At 45.0% G+C, this 21530-nt stretch overlaps 1 protein-coding gene across 9 annotated transcripts in view; it reads left to right on the forward strand.

Annotated features, from left to right (window-relative positions):
* The window catches only part of DIDO1 (death inducer-obliterator 1), a 286952-nt gene that overhangs the window by 86220 nt on the left and 179202 nt on the right, over positions 1–21530 (forward strand). For 7 of the 9 annotated variants that reach the window (XM_029613326.1, XM_029613323.1, XM_029613325.1 and 4 more), the window contains one exon: positions 2312–2519. The exons of the other annotated variants lie outside the window; for them this stretch is intronic. In XM_029613326.1, coding sequence (XP_029469186.1) covers positions 2423–2519 — 97 coding nt within the window. In that variant the 5' untranslated portion in view covers positions 2312–2422. The remainder of the gene's footprint in view (positions 1–2311; positions 2520–21530) is intronic. 9 annotated transcript variants of the gene reach the window in all.

A 21530-nucleotide genomic window follows, 5' to 3' on the forward strand; every position in this document is an offset into this window, starting at 1 on the left:
TTCAATGTGTCGTGGTCTCCTCCTTTTGCTCCTTATGAAAGAGGTGGAGGATGTTCTTATTTCTACCAGAATACTTTCAACCAGAAGATCCTATGGCTTCAAATGGAAAATGACCCCATGGTATTTTCTTCCTAAAAAGAAAATTCCTGGACTTGCTGCTAATGTTGATTTCCATAATTTATCTAATTTCCTTGAAAATTCCTCTTTGGAAGTTGATCGGAGTACTTTTATTAGTTTCTTTTATTCCATTTGTGGATGAAAATTTCCTGTGCTATTTTTTGCTCAGTCTGTGAGAATTTTTCCTGATCTTGCTTCTGTTACTCAAGCGAAAGGTTTTGTTTTTTTTAACTCTCTGTCAGGAAGTTATTTCCCTTGGGTTGTCTTTTGTTCTCCATTTTCCTTGTAAATGTGTTGTTAAAGGGGATGAGGTTTTTTTTTTGGTTTTTTTTGCCCAAGCAATTAAGTCTTTATAGAGTCTCGTAGCCCGCTTACTTCTTCCCCTGTACCTCAGTTTTCTTGAGCTTAAGCAATTCAGCATTGGCTTATACTATGTTAATGCCCTTTTTTCTTTTTTTTACGAAAATGGTTACTTCTAGTTTAATCCTCCAGGTATTTCCTCTCTCTCCCCTAAATTTTCTGTTTTGAAGTGGATATTTTAATTATAATTTGTTATACTCTAATGTATTTTGTTTTCTATTGTTGGAATCCACACATTTCTTTCACAAGCATTTGTGTTTGTAATTTAAAAATTCCATAAATAAAGAAAAAAGGAAAAGGACCTGTTCTCATGTGGCCCAAGGAACTTACTACAGTATCTTCTTTTTCTCATCTTCCGGCCTTACCACTTCTTCAGTCAAAGCTTATCGCTGTACCATTGCAGCTTATCACCAGCAGGTAGAAGGGGTTTTGATCTTTCTCCAACTTCTGGTATCAAGATTCAATTAAGGACTCTGGCAGTTCAAACCTCCAGTGTAGTCCTAGCTGAACTCAAGAAACTTCCTTTTAAGCCTCTTGAGTGAATGGACTTGATGTTTCTCACCCGGGCTGTTTGTTATGGCTGTAATTTGGACATGAAGAATAAGGGGACCACAGGCTCTGACTTCATATTCACCATACCTGCAGTTTCTCAAAATAGAGTGCTTCTATGAGCTCATCCCAAGTTCCTTCCAAAAGTGGTATCTGCATTTCACATTAATCAAGCCATTGCTACTTCCATTCTTTCTGAGACCACATACCCACAAAGGAGAACAGGCTCGTAACTCATTGAACTGTATGAGAACCCAAGCAGATTACCTCAGAATGACTCAACCTCATTTTATGTCCTTGATTCCAATAGATTGGGAATAGCAGGTGCCAAACAGACTTTGTCCAATTTGGCTAGGGGACTGTATAGTGCACTTCACACTGGTTGGCTTACAGCTTTCAAATTATCAAGGCTGTCAGGTAAAAGCTAAGGTAACCTCAGGGGGTCATCTTAAAGCCACTTCCATTAAAGATACCTGCAAAGCTGCTGTTTTTATCTTCACATCCCACTGTTGTCTGGACAGTATGTCCTGAGGTGACTGTAACATTGGGCAAGCAGTTCTGTCCAGATTGTTCTCCCAGTAGTCCACTCTCCGCTTGGTGGAACTGGGTTGTCTAAGTAAATGCTTCCACTGTGCAACCCTTACCTTAGGATTCCCCACATGGATGAATTAGCCATACTTAACCTGTTTGCCTCCTAGAGAGTTGACTACTTTGTTAAAGGTTAAACTCTGGAAAAGAGCGAGTGGTTCATGAGGCAGTGCACAAGAACTCATGAGCATACTCCAAAAAGATTTTACTGAGCTCTGAGAGCTGGGTTCATGTTGGTGCTGTCAGGTGATGTCACCCATACGTAATGGCTAATTCATCCATTTGTCTATGGAGAACCCTATTTACAGGTAAGCAAATATTTTTGTTTCAGAGCATTTTACTGGTGCAGCCTAAATTTTCTTCCCTGAGTCACATTTAGCTGCCTCAACCCTGTTGAATTATCTCCTAGATCTGAAAAACAGAACTAATATATGTAGCACAGTAACAGAGTAGTTGCAGTTCTCTTTTAGAATAGATCATTTCCTCTCCATCTTTTTCCCATTGGGCTCCAGAAGACGAAAAATCTGTAGCTGTAAGGGAAGCTTCGTTAAAAGTTGAGCTCTTCAGTGACTCCCACATCAAAGCAGAGGTTGTCCATTCCATATGATTCTGTTCTCTCTTGCTCTAAAATGTAGCAATATTGTGCTCATTTAAAACAACATAGAGAAAAGTAAAATGCATTTTGTTCTTATCTCAGGAAATTGCACCTAGTGAAAGTTTGCTCCTGTCCGAGTCTTCAGTTTTGCCTCAAGAGGAACCGTATACTTCTCATGCTCTGTCCTCCAAACCATCATGTGCTTTGGGGCATATGCTACATGACCTCGACCCACTTCTTCCCGCTTCAAGCTCTACAAATCATTTAGATCTACAGGGAGAAACCATCCTAACCTCTAATGGTGTGTCAGGTAAAAGCATTTAGAGAGTATTGAAGAATCCTTCACATATTGTCACTTTTTATAGAATGCTAGACTCTGATGGTAGATTTGGCTTATGCTTCTTTGTTTTCATCATACAAATCCACTTATGTAAGTGATTAAACAATTCTACCTTGACTTGTTTTATAATGGTGGGGGTTTCTTTTGTCATGATAGAGGATTAGAAACTGGATCAGACATGTTCATCTAAAAAAAAATAAAAATGTAGAGAATAGGGATAGATCAGGCTGGCAATGAGAAACATAGAAATGGAGAGAAATAGAAATTAAAAGGTAGAAACAATTCAACTTGCTAGCAGAAAGAGTAAAATATATAGGATGCTGGGCTTAATGGACTATTGGACTGACCCAGCAATGTATTTCCTATGTTCTTAAGTTGAAACAAATGCAAGAAAAAAAACTACAGAATCTGCAAGGTCAGGGTGAAATGGAGGAACAGCACAGAGGACAATAGAATAGAGCAGTTAACCACAAGAAGGATGCTATGGACAGTGTCCATAGGCATCCTTTTGGCTGCTGCCCTCCTAATGGTCTCATGGCATTTGTCGTCATGTTATGATTCCTGTAGAGCACTGGATGCTAGGAATTGAAGTCCCAGGGTGGTGGAAGAGACTGAAAAAGCCCAGGGCATAAGGGACCCAAGGATTCAGCAGGCAGTGCAATGGTAGTGAGTCTAGGGGGAAACATTGTCAAACTGGTGTCTGCTATGGCTGCGGTCACTGGGTATAGAGGGGCACTGCCAAAAAAAAAAACCGTTTGGACCTACCATTCTGTATAAAATGGGAAGGTTTATCTGTTTTGGTTAGCTGTTCATTTTCTGGATTGAATGTCCTATTGGGTTTGTAACAATAGCCTTGGTAAGCAAGTGATTCACAAATCTTTTTGGCCCAGTAGTTCCTCCTCTCTTCTTTTCTTCCAACTCAATCTGAACCAATCCTGGAATCCTAATGTCATGTTTCTTCATATGCATCTAACTGGAGATTCTTCCTTTATTTATAAAATTTAGAGCCTGCTGATCCACAGAACTCAGTGGATTACAAAACAACCCATACATAATATAATATAATCTAGTTTGGTAATTGGGAGCTATGCATTTGTCTGCAGAGAGGCTGGGAGCCGTATACCAGGGCTCCTTCTGCAACGCTATATTTTGGGCTCTAAATCCAGCCACCAGGAGTTGCCCTTAATGACCACAACTCCTCAGGGTATGTGACTGCAGCATTCCAAACCCCAGCCAACCTGGAGTGTGGAATATCATACTGGGCAGTCAAAGAAGAGACCATCCATATGGTAATTTCCACTGTGCTACCAGGCCAGCCCTCAAGGACTGCCTTATGATCTAGCATTTTTGCAGTGGATAAAAAAATGCACTAGGTCTTCTTGTTTTGGAATCTGAAGCACACTAATTTATAAACAAAATTGTCATACACTGCTGAATTAGTTATAACTAATCATCCTTTTTTTTTTTCCCCCCCATTAATAAATAGGGTTGAATTAGCCATTACATGCAAACGACATCCGTGTCACCGAATGGACCTCTCACTTTCAGCTATTAGAGCTTTTGTTCTACTGAGCAGATGTAGGAATTTCCCCTCGTATATTGCCTCGTGAGCCCCCTCGGTCTTTTTTCATTTGAGCGCCATACCATATTCTGTGAATCTTTTAAACTTTTTTTTTTCTTTTTCAAATTGCCTTGCAGCCTCAGCAGATTCCAAATAGTACTTTTTAGTGCTACCAAAAAAAAAAAAAAAAAGTAAAATTAAACATTTACTTCACCATATCTGGTAAGAATTAACACACAAGTGGGTCCAGGACTGTATTTGTGGAAGATGAATGTCCATTAACAATGGACATAATTTCTGCTATTGCTGTATGGGACCAGAACACGACCAGATCAACAGTTAAGATTGTGGATGGAGGTTACCACATTTACAAAGATTAAGGGCCTAGAAAATGGAGGAACTGCGTAAGTCAAATGCTATTACAGGTACCTTCTCCAAAATTCACCAAGCTTGTTATTACTCGTGAAAGATCATTCTCACAGGACAAGCAGGATGGTAGTCCTCACATATGGGTGACATCATTAGGATGGAGACCAATCACGGAACACTTTTGTCAAAGTTTCTAGAACTTTGACTGGCACCTACTGGGCATGCCCAGCAATGCACTGACCCTGCATCCAGCAGGGGGTCCCCCTTCAGTCTTCTTTTTTCCGCGCAGCATTAGCCACGCGGGTTAAGGAGCTCTCTGAGATTCCTGACAGGAATTTTCCTCACTGAATTTTCCTCGATTCCGTCGAGTTATCCCTTTGGGGCCTACTGGCCTTCGACCGCACCGCGGCTAAATTTTTGTTGGAGCCATGGCGTCAGGTTTTCATCGCTGCCCCAACTGTACTCGGACAATGTCCATCACTGACCTGCATGGGGTCTGTGTTATGTGTTTGGGGTCCGACCACGATGTCCTAACTTGCACCAAATGTGCCCAAATGACACTGAAGGGCCGTAAGGCCCATTTAGAGAAAATGGACTTTCTCTTTCAGTTAAAAACCTCGACTCCATTGATAACTTAGACGTTGTCTGAGCCGTCGACCTCTCGCCAGCACGGGGATACTGCTGCTGTTCGACCGGTGTCGACAATTCCAAAAGTGTCGATAATCTTCTCAGGAAAAGGACCGAGGAGAACATCGTGAAAAGCGTCGACAGCGGCATCAGAAGGCTCAGTCCTTCAATCCAGGCAAGTCCTCGACATCGACGTCAATAGAGCCATCGACAAAGAAGCCCCATCCTCTTCTGTGACCAGGTCACCGAGGCGTTCCCCCACCTTCAGTGGTGCTGGGATCCGGTATTCTACCTTCACCAGTGGACCCTCCGGCTACGCCAGTGCTGCCTCCTACTCCGGTGCTGGGGTTCTACACTCCAGGCTTCCGCAAGGAATTGTATCAGATGATCCAAGAGGCCATCGGTAAAGCACTTCAGAGCTTCCATCCTCCATCGATGCAGGTCGCGGAGCCGGTCACCAATCTGATGCCCGTAACACTCGCACCGCTATTGGGTAGACTGGATGCGTTGATCGGTGCTCTGCTTCCAATGGAACCGAGAGCACTGGTGGGTCCAGTGCCTTCTACACCAATTCCATTATCGGATGATGAAGAAACAGATTCCCATTCCACCATCTGTGATTTTACCACAGACTTGTCCATCGATGTCACCGGTCCCTCCAATGCCATCGATGCCTATGCCTGGTCCTTCAGGATTAGCACCCTTTCTTCCTGCTGGAGACCCACTAGATGCTGGATATCAGCCCTACAATCTTTGGACCGATGATTCGTCCCAGGATACAGACGATCTACCATCAGACCCCTCTCCTAGATGAAAGATGACGTTCTCCACCAGATCTATCTTTTATCAATTTCATCAAGGAAATGTCTGAAACCATTCCATTCCAACTTCAGACAGAAGAGGACTCTAGGCACAAGATGCTGGAAGTACTCCAATTTCTTGATGCTCCTAAGGAAATCATGTCCATACCTATTCATTAAACTGGGAACACCCATGTTCCGTCCCACCTGTCAACCGCAAGACAGATGCCACCTATCTGGTGCAGTCAGCTCCTAGGCTCCAGAAGTCTCAGTTGGATCATCATTCTGTGGTTATTGAATCAACCCAGAAGGCACGACGTTCAAAACCTCATTCCTCCATACCTCCAGGGAAGGAACAAAAATCTCTGGATGCTTTTGGCAGGCGTGTCTTCCATGGCTCCATGCTTATATCTCGCATAGCCTCTTACCAGTTATACATGACCCAGTATAACAGAGACCTCTTTAAAAGGATCCAGGACTTCTCTCGTTACCAGAGCAACTCAAGACTTAACTTCATACTCTGGCTCAAAAAGGTCTGGATGCTGGAAAACATGAGGTCCGCACTGCTTATGATATCTTCAACACTGCCTCAAGAGTGTCTGCAGCGGGGATTAGTTCACGAAGATGGGCCTGGCTCAAATCCTCGGACTTAAGACCAGAAGTCTAAGACAGGTTGGCAGATCTACCCTGTGTGGGCGATAATCTCTTCGGGGAAAAGATCCGAGAGACTGTGGCGCAGTTGAAGGACCACCATGAAACGCTGCACCAACTTTCTTCTGTGCCGTCTTGAGTTCCCTTCCGCCCCTAAGAGAACTTTCAGACAAGACTCTAAGCGGCCAACCTATAAGCCAAGAAAATTTTATCCTCCGGCTTCTAGAGGATGCCCTTCCAGACCTTACCAAAAAGGTCAATCCAGGCAGACTCTGCCCCAAAAGTCTCAGCCAGCTTCTCAGCCTGGACCACCGTTGGGGTTTTGACTCCTTCCTAGAGAGTGTAAGCCAACCTCCTCTTCCATCCATACCAGTCGGCGGTCGGCTCTGCCACTTCAACAGCACTTGGCACACAGTCACCACAGACCAGTTGGTACTTGCAGTAGTTACCCAAGGTTACCACCTAAATTTCCTGACTGTTCCAGTGGATTCTCTACCTCGGCTGATGTGGGGGAAGTCCGACCACTCTCCCTTGCTCGAACAGGAGGTCTCATCCCTCCTCCTATCCTGAGCAATAGAACCGGTACCCCTCTCCCAGCAGGGGCAGGGGTTTTATTCCCGGTATTTTCTAATACCGAAAAAGTCAGGCGGCGTACGCCCGATACCGGACCTCCGTGCACTAAAAATTTCTGCACAAAGAAAAATTCAAGATGGTAACCTTGGGCTCTCTACATGCTCTTCTGCAAAGAGGAGATTGGCTATGCTCTCTAGATCTCCAGGACGCATACACACACATTTCAATCCACATCATCTCATCACAAATTCCTGCGATTCCTGGTTGGCCCTCGCCATTTCCAGTACCGTGTACTATCATTCGGCCTGGCGTCTGCTTCACGAGTATTAACCAAGTGCCTGGTGGTGGTCACAGCCTTCCTCAGGAATCAGGGTGTCCATGTCTACCCTTATCTTGGTGATTGGTTGATAAGGGCTCAGTCTCAGCAGGGCACGCTAACCTCCCTGTGTCTCACTATCAACACCCTGATCTCCTTAGGGTTTCTAATCAATTATTCCAAATCCATGATAGTTCCATCTCAAACCCTATCCTTTATAGGGGTCGACCTAAATACTATACAGGCGAAAGCCTTCCTCCCCCAGGATCGTGCTTTCACCATTACATCTCTGGCGCATCAGCTACAGTCTCGAGTATCTTCAACTGCTCGTCACTTCCTCATGCTGTTGGGTCACATGGCATCCTCGGTGCATGTCACTCTGATGGCTCGCCTAACCATGAGAGTAATGCAGTGGACCTTAAAATGCCAGTGGATTCAAGCTTGTCAGCCAATGTCCAGTATTATCTACAATGTCCAGTATTATCCACAGGGACTGAAAGAAAAAAGGAACTGACGAAACTAAGCAAAAAAAAAAAAAAAGCCCTTTAAATTTGGGGACAGCTCATCCGGCGATCCTGTTCGGCGACTCACCCGCTCCGCTCCAGACAGGCCTCTTGTCTGCGCCGCCCCGGTCAGGGACTCAAGCCCCGCCGACCAAGCATAGGCCCGAGACGCCCACAGCCCGAGCCCGAACCTGCAGACCCGTAGACCATGTGGGACCCCAGCCGGCCCTCCCACACGCGGCTTCAACCAATCAGAAGCCAGAAGTCGGGGTCCGAAAGAAAAAAGGAACTGACGAAACTAAGCCAAAAAAAAAAAGGTAAAAGCCCTTTAAATTTGGGGACAGCTCATCCGGCGTCGTGCGCCGAAGGTGCGCGACAAAGGGGCCTGCCCCTTTGTATGCCCCTTCGTACAGCCCCTACACACGACCCGACCGTCTCTGCAATACTTTTCCAAGTTTACTCCCATAGCGTTAGATATCCAGCGTCCCTCACATTGTCTCTCACACCATTTAAAGGCCCACGCATTAACAGGCAAGCTCCTCTCAGCCATCCCCACCATACACTACCGCAGGAGACATACAGCAACAAAACCCGGCTACTCAACTACCCAACAACAGCAGCAACAAAAAAGACTTATCCCCATCATGCTCTCACCTCTCAATCAGCTCCTGGGTCTTACCCTATTCTCCCTAACTCTTCTGAATGCTCAGTCGCTCACAAAAAAAACCCACCTTTTATATGACTACCTCATGGAAGAGCAGCCAGACCTGTGCGCCATCACAGAAACATGGCTAAAACCCGAAGACTCTGTCCTCCTCAATCAACTCCCATTACAATCCTTCGACATATTCTCCATCCCAAGACCGAAAAAAAGAGGAGGCGGCCTGCTACTCTCTGCCAACAAAAATCTTGGTCTGTCGCTTCATTCGTCTGTCTCCTCACATTCTCTGGAATTCTCAGTCTTCAAATCCCCCCATTTACAAATAGGCCTTATCTACGCCCCCCCTGGTCGCCTCGACTCAGACCCGTCTCCATTAATAGAACACATTGTAAAACACATCAACATTGACATGCCATCCATTCTGTTAGGAGATTTCAATCTGCATGTGGACGCCACTCCTCGCTCAACCAACTGCGAATCCTTCCTCAACTCCCTCTACTGCATGGGATTCACACAGCTCATCAACGAATCCACCCACAAAGCAGGACACACGCTGGATCTCATCTTCATCAACCAAGGCCTTAATCTAGCTTCACATATCAAATGTCTGCCAATTCCATGGTCGGACCACAAACTTATCTCTACCTCCCTTCAAAACCAACATTCAACACCCTCGGTAAAACAGAAATCCACATTCCAACTCAGAAAGTTATGTAACCAGGAAACCCCCATCTCTCACCTAGCTTCGGAGTTAACCGTAACAGAAATCGATCCTACGGATGCTGACTCTGCACTTTCTTCTTGGTCAAAAATCACAAACAAAGTGGCAGACGCAACCTGCCCTCTTTTATAACCAAAGTCATCAATGCCAAGAATGACAAAAAAACCCCTTGGTTCACCCCACAATTAACTAACCTGAAATGTGAACTTAGAAAAAAGGAACAGAATTGGCGAAGGAACCCCTCTTCTTCCAACCTCTCGGCCTTTAAATCGCTCATGCACAAATACAGGATTGTCATTCTTCAGACAAAAAGAGACTTCTATTCTCAAAAAATCAATCACTTCTTCTATGACCCAAAAGCCCTCTTCTCCCTGGTTTCATCACTGACCAAACCACCAACCTCAACTATTCCAGATGTCAAAGCTGAGTCAAAAGCCACCGAACTTGCCACATACTTCAAAAACAAGATCATCAACTTACTTGCTTCCCGTACAGTTAATACTGTTCCTACTTGGCTCCATCCATGCTCTTCTGCTCGGTCATTCAGCTCTAGCAATTCTCAAGCTCCCTCATCCTCCTCGCGACTAACGGCATGCTTAGAGAATTTCGATCTCACATCCTCTCTAGAGATAGAAAACCTTCTAAGAAAGCTCAAGCCATCCTCTCTTCCACTTGATGCGATCCCAGCGAACCTTCTTATAGCAAGCGCCAAAGACGTCGCCAAGCCTATCACCCAGATTATCAACGCCTCTCTATCTCGGGGCCTGGTCCCGGACCCCCTCAAACTTGCCATCTTAAAACCCTTATTGAAAAAACCTAATCTCTCTACAGATAACCCAGCCAACTTTCGCCCGATTGCTAATCTTCTGTTCATTGCAAAAATCCTGGAGAGAATAGTCAACAAACAACTCTCAGAATTCCTTGACAATAACAATATCCTCTCCCCAGCACAACTTGGCTTTCGCAAATCCCGTAGTACCGAAACTCTTCTTTTATCTCTGTCAGACAACATTCTCATGAATCTTGAAAACAAACAACCCTGCTTACTCATCCTTCTCGACCTCTCGGCTGCCTTTGACACAGTCAACCACGACTGTCTCATCGAAAGACTATCCGAGATCGGCATCAAAAACAAAGCCCTAAACTGGTTCAAATATTTCCTCCAGAACAGAAACTATAAAGTCAAGATCAACAGCAAGGAATCACTACCATTCAGCTCCACACTAGGGGTCCCTCAAGATTCATCGCTATCCCCCACTTTATTCAACATCTATCTCCTCCCACTTTGTCATCTCCTATCTGAACTAAATTTAATCCACTACTTATATGCAGATGACGTCCAAATCCTTATTCCGATCACTGAGTCACTGCACAAGACCATACTTTTTTGGAACTCCTGCCTTCTCTCCATTAACAACCTCCTGACAAACCTGAACTTAATACTCAACGCCGACTAGACAGAGTTCCTCCTGATCACTCAAGACGGTAACCTTCCACTATACAACTCTCACCCTTCACAGCTCCCAATTCTCTCCCCTCAAGTCAGAAATCTTGGAGTCGTCATGGATAATCAACTAAATTACTCAGGTTTCATCAACACCACGGTAAAAGAGTGCTACTACAAACTCCAAGTTCTAAAAAGGCTTCGACCCCCTCCTCCATTTCCACGATTTCAGATCAGTGTTACAATCAATCATTTTCTCGAAAATCGATTATTGTAATTCTCTGCTACACGGCCTTCCCGTCAACACCCTAAAGCCTCTTCAACTTTTACAAAACGCAACAGCAAGGTGTCTCTCAAAATCCAACAAAAGGGACCACATAACACCGATCCTAAAGAAGCTCCACTGGCTCCCAGTCAAATTCAGAATCCTATACAAACTTTTATCAATCACCCACAAAGCTATTTTCAACAACACTCCTCTGGACCTCAAAATTCCTCTTCAACTTCACACTTCATCCTGCCCGCTAAGATTAGCACAAAAAAGCACTCTACACGCTCCTCCCATTAAATCATCCTTAAGGAAAAGAGCTATATCCACTGCAGGCCCCAAACAGTGGAACTTGCTTCCTCCTGAGCTCAGGCTGATTCATTGCCCTACCACATTCAAGAAGAGACTCAAGACATGGCTATTCGTTCAAGCTTTCCCATAATTTTCTTGAGTCATCCACAGCCTCCACCAACCATCACAGATTATAGCCTCCACAGACTGCCACAGACTTTCACTACCCATGACCTAAGCTTATATTCACTCAGCCACAGTAGCTTTTCCCCCTGTCCCCCCTCCATTACTTAATTCCCCCCTATTGTAGCCTTACCCTTTAATCCAATTCGTTGTAACTGCTTACATTGTTCTCTTCCCAGTTATGTTCTCCAAGTTATTCACATCCTTGTTCATTGTAAGACATATATTTGTCAGTATTTGCTACTTGTTGTAATGTAAACCGGAATGATAAGTAACCCTGTTACTTGAACTTCGGTGTAAAAAAGTTATAAATAAACAGCTCCGTCTGTCACTAGCCTGGTGGATGCACCACTCCAATCTCATTCAAGGCCTTCTATTTCAGGCTCCAGACCCTCAAATCACCTTAACAGACGCATCCAACCTTGGGTGGGGTGTGCATGTAGGCGATCTGCATACTCAGGGAACCTGGTCTCCAGAGGAAGCCAAACACCAGATAAATTTCCTGGAGCTACGGGTGATGACATATGCCCTCAAGGCCTTTCAGGATTGCCTATCAAACAAAGCTACCCTGATTCAAACCGACAATCAGGTTGCGATGTGGTACATCAACAAACAAGGGAGAACGGGCTCCTACCTCCTGTGTCAGGAAGCTGCACAGATATGGGCATGGGACCTTTCCCGCTCGATGTGCCTCAAAGCAACCTATTTGCCAGGAGTGAACAATGTGTTGGCAGACAAGCTGAGTTGCGCTTTCCACCCGCACGAATGGTCTCTCAACCCCACGGTAGCAGACGCGATATTCCACCGTTGGGGTTATCCTCGCTTAGACCTCTTTGCATCAGCACACAACCACAAAGTAGACAACTTCTGCTCTCTCATTCGCAGTCACCACTCGCAGCCAAGAGATGCCTTCACCCTCTCCTGAGCAGGCGGTCTCTTCTATGCGTACCCTCCACTTCCTCTCATTTCAAAGACTCTTGTGAAGCTTCGGCAGAACAAAGGATTAATGATTCTGATAGCTCCCTATTGGCCACTCCAAGTGTGGTTTCCAATCCTCCAAGACCTATCAGTACGCCGACACATTCCTCTGGGGAAGGATCCCAAATCCAAGATAGTTCCATCTCAAACCCTCAGTCACCCCAACCTCCAAGCTCTGTCTCTGATGGCCTGGATGTTGAAAGATTAATACTCCAACCTCTTAACCTTTCAGAGTTGGTATCCCGAGTCCTGGTGGCTTCACGAAAGCCTTCAACTAGACTGTCTTATCGCTCTAAATGGAAGAGGTTTACGGTCTGGTGTATTTCTATGTCCATAGACCCCTTCACTTGTTCCACTGCAAGGTTCCTAGACTACCTCTGGCACCTGTCAGAGTTAGGCCTAAAAACTTCCTCTATCAGGGTGCATGTTAGTGCAGTGTCTGTGTAATATAAGGGTGTAGGAAATGCCTCTATTTCAACTCAACCCTTAGTATCACGTTTCATGAAAGGCTTGCTCCATTTAAAACCTCCACTGTGCTCTCCTGCCCCTGCTTGGGACCTTAATGTGGTTTTGGGACTGCTCATGAAACCTCCGTTTGAGCCTCTCCAATCCTGTGATCTCCACTATCTCACCTGGAAGGTAGTTTTTCTTCTGGCGATCACGTCCGCTTGCAGTTGGTGAATTACAGGCATTAGTTATCTACCTGCCTTGCATTAAAATTCTGCATGACAGGGTAGTACTCCGCACTCACCCTAAATTTTTGCCGAAGGTAGTGTCTGAATTTCATATTAACCAATCTATTGTCTTACCTACCTTTTTTCCCAGGCCCCAGGAGAACAGGCTCTGCATTCTTTGAACTGCAAATGTGCTCTAGCTTTCTATCTGGACCGCACGTCAGCCCACAGGAAATCCACCCAATTGTTTGTTTCTTTTGATACCATCAAATTGGGAAATCCTGTGGGAAAGCAGACCCTCTCCTCCTGGTTGGCGGAATGCATTTCTTTTTGCTACCAGCAAGCAGGCATTCCACTACATGACCGTGTAAAAGCACACTTGGTTAGGGCCATGGCAGCATCAGTAGCGCACCTCCGTTTGGTGCCGCTTCCTGATATTTGTAAGGCTGCTACCTGGAGTTCTCTCCATACATTCGCAGCCCATTATTGCTTAGATAAGGCTGGCACACAGGATTCCATCTTTGGCCAGTCTGTTCCACGCAATTTGTTTTCTGTTTAACTTCCCAACATCCTTCCACCAACCCATTCAGGGTTTCAGGATGCCCTCCTAACCAAATTTCCACCCCTATTATTGTGCCTGTTGCACATCTTTGGGTGCATTTGGTGCTTGCTCAGGCATCCTCAGCTCGGTACTCATTCATATGTGAGGACTACCATCCTGCTTGTCCTGTGAGAAAGCAGAGTTGCTTACCTGTAACAGGTGTTCACAGGACAGCAGGATGGTAGTCCTCACGAAAACCACCAGCCAACCCACGAAGTTGGGTTCCTTTACGTTTTCTTATTTTATTTTTCGCACGTACTTTTTGCTATATAACGAGATTGAAGGGGGACCCCTGCTTGATGCAGGGTCAGTGCATTGCTGGGCATGCCCAGTAGGTGCCAGTCAAAGTTCTAGAAACTTTGACAAAAGTGTTCCGTGATTGGGCTGCATCCTGATAATGTCACCCATATGTGAGGACTAACATCCTGCTGTCCTGTGAGAACACCTGTTACAGGTAAGCAACTCTGCTTTTTCTATTGCAGGCCCTATCATCTGGAACACTCTTCCTGCTCACATCCTGCTCATTACTGATACCAAAGAATTCAAAAAAGCAGTTAAAACACACCTTTTCAAATGTGCTTTCTCTGATTTGTCTAGCTCTTAACCTCCCAAATCTACATGTATAAAACTATTTCTTTTCCTTGTTTTCTCTGTCAACTCCCTGCCCCATTTTATTTAGCCAGTATTGTTTTGTTTTGTTTACTTTTATTTTATTTTATCACTATTTATATATGTTTCTTATTGGTTTATTTTGTTTATTTTAATAATTTTATGTACGTTCCCTTTGTAAACCGCTCCAAACCTTGGAGGATGTGGTATATAAGAACTTTTAAATAAATAAAAATAAGTCTTTCAGAAGCCGCAGTTGGGCCTCCTCCCAGCGAGCAGCCTCATCTGCCTCTACTGGAATTGAGTTGAGCAGAAGCCCCTCTAAAGTATCTCCCCATCGGCAGTACAGACATAATCCTTCAGGTTGAGTAAGCAAAAGTATGTGTCGAAGAAGAAGAGGCACCACTCTGAGGCGCAGCACTATCCATGAACAGTGCATTAGAACTGTCTATGCATAAATCCTTGATGCATCGAGTCTCAGAATGTGAAATGCATCATCAGGACAGGTTGCTCCATCATCTATTGCATAGTGCCTCCAAAGAAGTCCACTAACCATGCCAGATCAAAATAGCGGAGTTGGTGAAAGACTTACCTCTGTAGTGGCTAAGGACAAGGAGGGTAGCTTCCAATATCTCCTTTCCAGAATGTCAGATTTACTCCCACAAGAAAGAGTCCTGGTATCTGTGATTTGGGTGGATACTCCATCAGAACCCCCACATGGGGTTCTAGTCTACAGCATTTGCAGCAGAGTCCAATCAGAGTATGCCCATCAGGACTATACTCCTCTGTGATCACCGTCGTGGGATCCTGGGTCAGTATTCCCACATCCCTAGGGTCTGAAGAAGAGTCAATAGGGGATCCCTTCTAACTCCCTCCCAGACTCTCCAGAACATTCGTCTCCACCGGAGGACTTTTCCTACTCCAGATTTCTGGAAAAGTGCTCGGAGTTAATGTGCATAAGGACAAAGATTCTTATGCAAATATCTTTGGCCTCCTCCAAATTCTGGAAACACCAGCAGAGCCAGCACCAATCCTGGTCTAAGATATCCTGCAAGAAGTACAAACAAGAATGTGAGGAAACTCCTATTACCTTTGCCAAGGAGCAAGGAAACTAGACCTCAAGTACAGAGTACAAAAATCCCTGGGTTTCAGAATAGTGCAATTGTTCTTCCAACCAGTTGTGGTAAAATTAGTTTTTAAGACCAAAGAAACCAAGGATATACTCCAGCAGGAAAGGACATAAAGCTACCGGCCAGTTTTGGCAAAATGGTGTTTCAAAGCTCTATGCTTATTGTATGAATCTCCGCTCACCAGTTCTACATGGTTCACAATTGTATACAGAAATTGAAGTCCTTTCTTCTGCCTGGTGAAGATTGAATTGTATACACTCAACCATTCTTATATGCTGAAGATTGTATAGGCCATCTTATTTGATCTTTCTAGGACAAATTTGATACCACAGCATGCACCTCCACAGCATCCATCGGAGCACAGTTTTGTTTTTTTTGGGCCAATAGTGTGCACAATGAAGTCTGCAACAAGTTGGTAGCTGTTTCATTCCTGGGTGATCACCTTTTAAGAGAAAAGCTTGAAGAAATATTACTTAAAAGAACATGTGGCGATCCAGTCTCTCTCCACAGGACAGGAACAGCCTTCTGCAAGGTTGTCTTACTATGTTTTTAAAATATTACTGGAGATGCCTTTTTCAACAATTCCAACAATACTGGATGTTGTCTCTGCTTTCGCTACAGCAACAACTTTCAACTTGTGCTCAACAGCATGAGCGCCATCAATCTAAAACAAGGTAACAAGTCCAGCCAAAATCTGGATCAGTTTTTTGACCATCTTTCAGACCCACCAACCATCTTCTATGGTAGGGGGAAGAATCCAACACTACCTAAAGGAGGTGGCACAAGATTACCAAGAATCGCTGGGTCCTCAGAATTGTGGAGTCTGGATATGGCTTGCATTTCTCTTGGCCTCCCAAACTTCCTTATTGCTGAGCCTCAAATCCGTATCTCTCATTCAACGCAACTCCACCTGGAGGTGGAGTGACTCCTTTAACAATGAACGATAGAACCGGTTCCTCCCTTTCACCATGGCCATGGGTTCTACTCATGCAAGAAATTGGGGGGGGGAGGGTCCTGACATCAGCTCTGGATTTAAAAAGCCTGAACAAGCATATATTCTAGGAGAAATTCAAAATGAATTTCCTCCACAGAATCCTGCCCTTCATCCCAAAAGGGGAGTGCATGTGCACGCTGAATCTAAAAGATGCTTATGCTCATATTCCCATCCATCCCTCTCACTGGCATTACCTATGCTTCATGGGTGGCCTCTTCCCACTACCTGTACAAAGTGCTTCCCTTTGGCCTCTCAGCAGCACTAAAGGTCTGCACTAATTGCTTGGCCGTAGTAGCATCACATATGTGAAGACAGGGCATCTAAGTCTTTCCTTAGCTGGACAACCGGCTTGTGACTGCAAGCTCCAAGGAAGGTATACTAACCTATTACTACTGCTGCTGCTACTACTACTATTTAACATTTCTATAGGGCTACGCAGCGCTGTACAAACATACAAAAAGACAGTCCCTTCTCAGTAGACCTTACAGTCTAATAAGACAAACATATAGGACAAGAGACTTGGGGTATTTCATAAAGCAAGACAATGGTAAACAATCAGGCATAAGATTTGGTATATAAAATTTTTAAATAAAATAAAAGTGGTTTCAAAAAGGTGGGTCTTTAGATGGGATTTAAACATGGCAAGAAAGGGCGCATGATGCACCAGTTCAGGAAGACTATTCCAAGCACATGACGCAACCAGGTGGAAAGCATGGAGTCTGGAATTGGCAGTAGAGGAGAAGGGCACAGATACGAGTGACTTACCCGATGAGCAGAGTGCATGAAGAGGGGTGTAGGGAGAGGTAGAGAGGTACTGCAGAGTGAAAGCATTTTTAGGTGAGAAAGAGGAGCTTGAACTGTATGCAGGAGTAGATAAGGAGCCAATGCAGTAACTTTAGAAGAGGGGTTATGTGAGCATATAGCAACTTTGGCAAAAGATAAGTTGTGCAGCTGAATTTCAAAAATTGATACAACTACAGCAATCATTGGGATCCTAGTGAATTTTGAAAAATCATTTCTGATTCTCTTCCAGAAAATCATATTCATTGGAACCTTGATAGATTCTCGAGAGAGCTTTCCTCCCAACTGATAGGGCAAATGCTCTCAAATCTCTGGGATTCAAACAATTGAATTTAGATCAGTCAACGACCAGAGAAGTTCCAGTTGTTCTAGGCCACCTGGTTCCTGCCATTCATGTAGTTCCACTAACCCACTTGCAGGCTGATACAGAACGGGTCACTCGGCCAAGCGCATGGTTTACCACACGATTGGCCGTGCATTTTTGACCCGCGTCTATTTCCCCTTATACCGTAAGGGGTAATAGCGTGTCGAAAACACGCAGCCAACCCCCCCCTGAAAACTAATAGTGCTCATCACATGCAAGTGCATGTTGATGAGCCTATTAGTTAGTCGCCCGGGATACTGAAAGTAAAATGTGCAGCCAAGCTGCACATTTTACACTCAGAAATTAATGCCTGCCCTAAATTCTAAGCAACCCGGAAAAGTGTACAGAAAAACAGAAAATACTGCTTTTCTGTACACCCTCCGACTTAATATCCTAGCAATATTGAATCGGAGGAACCAAAGCTCATCTCTGTGCCATAGCAGCTTAGTATACTCAAATTAAAAGTTAGCTAATCTCCACTCATCAGTTAGTTTCAAAGTTCATGAAAATTTTATGGCATACTAAACATCCAGTTGTGACACTACCTGTTATATGGGACCTAAAAGTAGTTCTGGCACAACTGATAAAGCCACCATTTGAACCACTGGAGTCTGCTTCTTTCAAGTTTCTAACGTGAAAAGTAGCATTCCTTGTCACAGTAACATCAACCAGAAGAATCAGAACTTCAGGTTTTAGTTCATTATCCACCTTATATTCAGTTCTTCCATAAAGTGGTGCTGTGCACCCACCCCAAATTTCTACCAAAAATAGTATCCGCATTCCACATTAATCAGGCCATTGTATTACCTAGGTTTTCCTGAGTCCACATGCACATGAAGGTGAGAGAGCCCATTGTACTTTAATCTGAAAAAGAGCCTTGGCTTACTACAAAAGGAGTTCTTGGCCATATCATTGAGCTTTGCAACTATTCGTCTTTTATGATCCTAACAGACTGGTCATAACCATGACCAAATGCACATTGTCCGCGTTAGCAGGCTGCATCACTGCTATATGCTAGCAGGCCTTCAAATTATACACCATTAAGACTCATCAAGCTAGTCATGGCTACATCAGTAGCTCATATGCAACCATACCATTTGAAGATATCTGTAAAGTTGCAGTACACACCTTTGCATCCCATTAATAATTGGACAAGCTATCCAAGAACGACAGCAAATTTGAACGAATTTTGTGTGGCCTATTTACTCAGTAGTCTACTCTCCAAGGTGGGGTCCAGTTTGCTTATTCACAGGCCGATACAGTAAAGTGCGGCCGCAGTTACCCTGCTTCTAACCCGCTTTCTACTCACAATTTGGCCGCATTAGTCCAACCCGCGATTCACTATCCCTTTTAACCCATCCTTACCGCTTCTTTAAATCAACGGGAAACCCTTTCCGCCCACGGCATGTATATGAGATGTAAACGATCGGATTAGCTATTCCCTCCCATACAGTAACGTGTACCCCGATTATTGCTTTTTTAACCTGCAGTTTTGCCGCGTGTTTAACCTGCTAACTTGCCGCCTACCCTTACCCCTGCGTTAGTGTGGAGCGTCAGGTCAGAGAGACTAAATTTCACGGGCAAACTACCCCCTCACCCCCTGGGACAAGAGCCAGGATCGGGCAAACTTTCCCCCAGCCCCCGCTCGCCTGCCCTGGTCGCTTCCATGGTGCCGGTCTCCCGTGTGGGCGCGCTGACAGCTCCGGAGCAGGAAGGAAGGACCTGTTGTTTCCAAGCATAACCTAAACTCTTGCCTGCCCAACCTAAAATCCAACGCGCCGGGAAAGCCACTCTTCAGATCGCGACTAATCCCATCCCCCAGCCCCCGCTCACCTGCCCTGGCCGCGTCCTTGGGTGCCGGTCTCCGGGACAGCCCCAGTCCTCTCTCCCATCCTCCCGGGGGCAGCTGGCGGCGAGAGCAGCCCGGGGCGGATCGTGAGGCGGCTTCCAGCAGCTCCCACCGGCGAGGGTGCATGCACGCCATGACCTGAGTGCCTGGCTGGACGTCGGAGGTCACGGCGTGCGCCCATTCACCATCACTGGCGAGGGCTGCTGGAAGCGGCCTCGCGATCCGCCCCGGGCTGCTCCCGCTCTCGCCACCGGCTACCCCCGGGAGGATGGGAGAGAGGACTGGGGCTGCCCCGGAGACTGGCACCCATGGACGCGGCCAGGGCAGGTGAGCGGGGGCTGGGGGATGGGATTAGTCGCGATCTGAAGAGTGGCTTTCCCGGTGCGTTGGATTTTAGGTTTTTAGGTTTTCTTTTGCTTAAAGTTGGGATCCACTTCCTGGTACCTGTCATTTCAAATGTCATTTGAAATGACAGGTACCAGGAAGTGGATCCCAACTTTCAAATGTCATTTGAAATGTCATTTGAAATGACAGGTACCAGCGCACCCAGGATACTGTATAGGCGCTGTATAGCGCCTATACAGTAAAATGGATTGCGCTTCATGGATGCGGTTTGGACGCGCGTTGGACGAGGCTTGCATTTGCATGCCATTTAAATACAGTATCGAGCGGTATGTGATCCAGACTGTGCATGCGGCAAACGCGGGTGCGCCCGGCACTAACGCACCTCTTTCTACCGCACCTTACTGTATCGGCCTGTCAGTAAATCTTCTGTTGCAGCCTTTAGCTTGGGAGACTCCTACATGTAATGGCTAATCAACCCCACTTATCAATAGAAAAAACAAGTATTCTTATTGTAAATGGTGTTTTCTGAAGATAGCAGGATGAATTAGCCATACTAATTACTCACCCTCCTCCCTGGAGAGTCAACTACCTAGCTAGAATTAGCTCTCTAATCGACTGAGGAGGCTCATGAGGAAATGCTTGAGCGGGAATTGTCACGCATGTTCAGTAGAGCAAAAGCTGTATTAGCTAAGAGAGAGGTGTCTATTCAGTGCTGCTGTATGATGTCGCTCACATATAATGGCTAATTCATCCAGCTATCTATGTAAAATACCATTTATGGTAAGGAAACCTGCTTTATCCTGTTTCAGAGATATTTCTTCATAATTAAGGATAGATGTGGCTGGAGTAACTTTTTATTTTATTTACCAACATTTGATCTTTCACCTTTTTCCAAGAATATCCTCAAAAGTGGATTATATTGGAATTAGAGTAGATTAGCAATAACAGTTGTAGAGTTGTATGTAGTTTTCAGTGAATCCCTGTCTAGGCATGGTGGCTGTTAGTTCTTTACTAATGAACAGGTTAGGGGCTAGGCCTGATTGAACAGCCATGCCTTTGTTTGGTTTTTTTATGGAAGGTGAGGTAGGATGGTTTAAGGCGAAGAGGAAGTGGTACCTAGGTCAGATTTTGTGTGCATAGTGACTGAAAGCTTGCAGTCTTGTGCATTTCAGTTTTGTAGAAATTGGGTTGGAGGGATGAGAGAATGTTATTAGTAGCTGTTCATCTCTGTTGTATATAAATGTGCTAATGTTTGATTAAATGCAATTTTACAGTCTTCTCTACTAGTCCTGTCTTAAACTGAGAAATCAATTGTGGGTGTCAGTTTTGTCACAGTAAGCCTCTGTCCAGTTGATTCTTAAAACTGTTGGATTTGGGATCAGCTCCGAGGCCATTCTGACTACTTTCATCTGGGTGGTCCCTGGTTTGATTCCAGAATCAGGTTGCACACTCTGGGTTGGCTGGGAATTCTGCAAAGGCTGATTTACCGTTAACAACCGCCCCTGGTAGCCAGATTTAGAGCTCATGATGCAGGGTTCCAGAAGGTGCCCTGGTTCATGGCTCCCAGCCTCAGGACTATTGCTGCAGTTGAGCTGGAAAAAGGAGCAACTACCAGGCCAAAAAAACAAAACAAAACTGTTTGAAAGTCATAGTTAGCAGTAGCCTCTT

This window comes from Rhinatrema bivittatum, chromosome 8, assembly GCF_901001135.1.
Source record: "Rhinatrema bivittatum chromosome 8, aRhiBiv1.1, whole genome shotgun sequence".
Taxonomy (NCBI): domain Eukaryota; kingdom Metazoa; phylum Chordata; class Amphibia; order Gymnophiona; family Rhinatrematidae; genus Rhinatrema; species Rhinatrema bivittatum.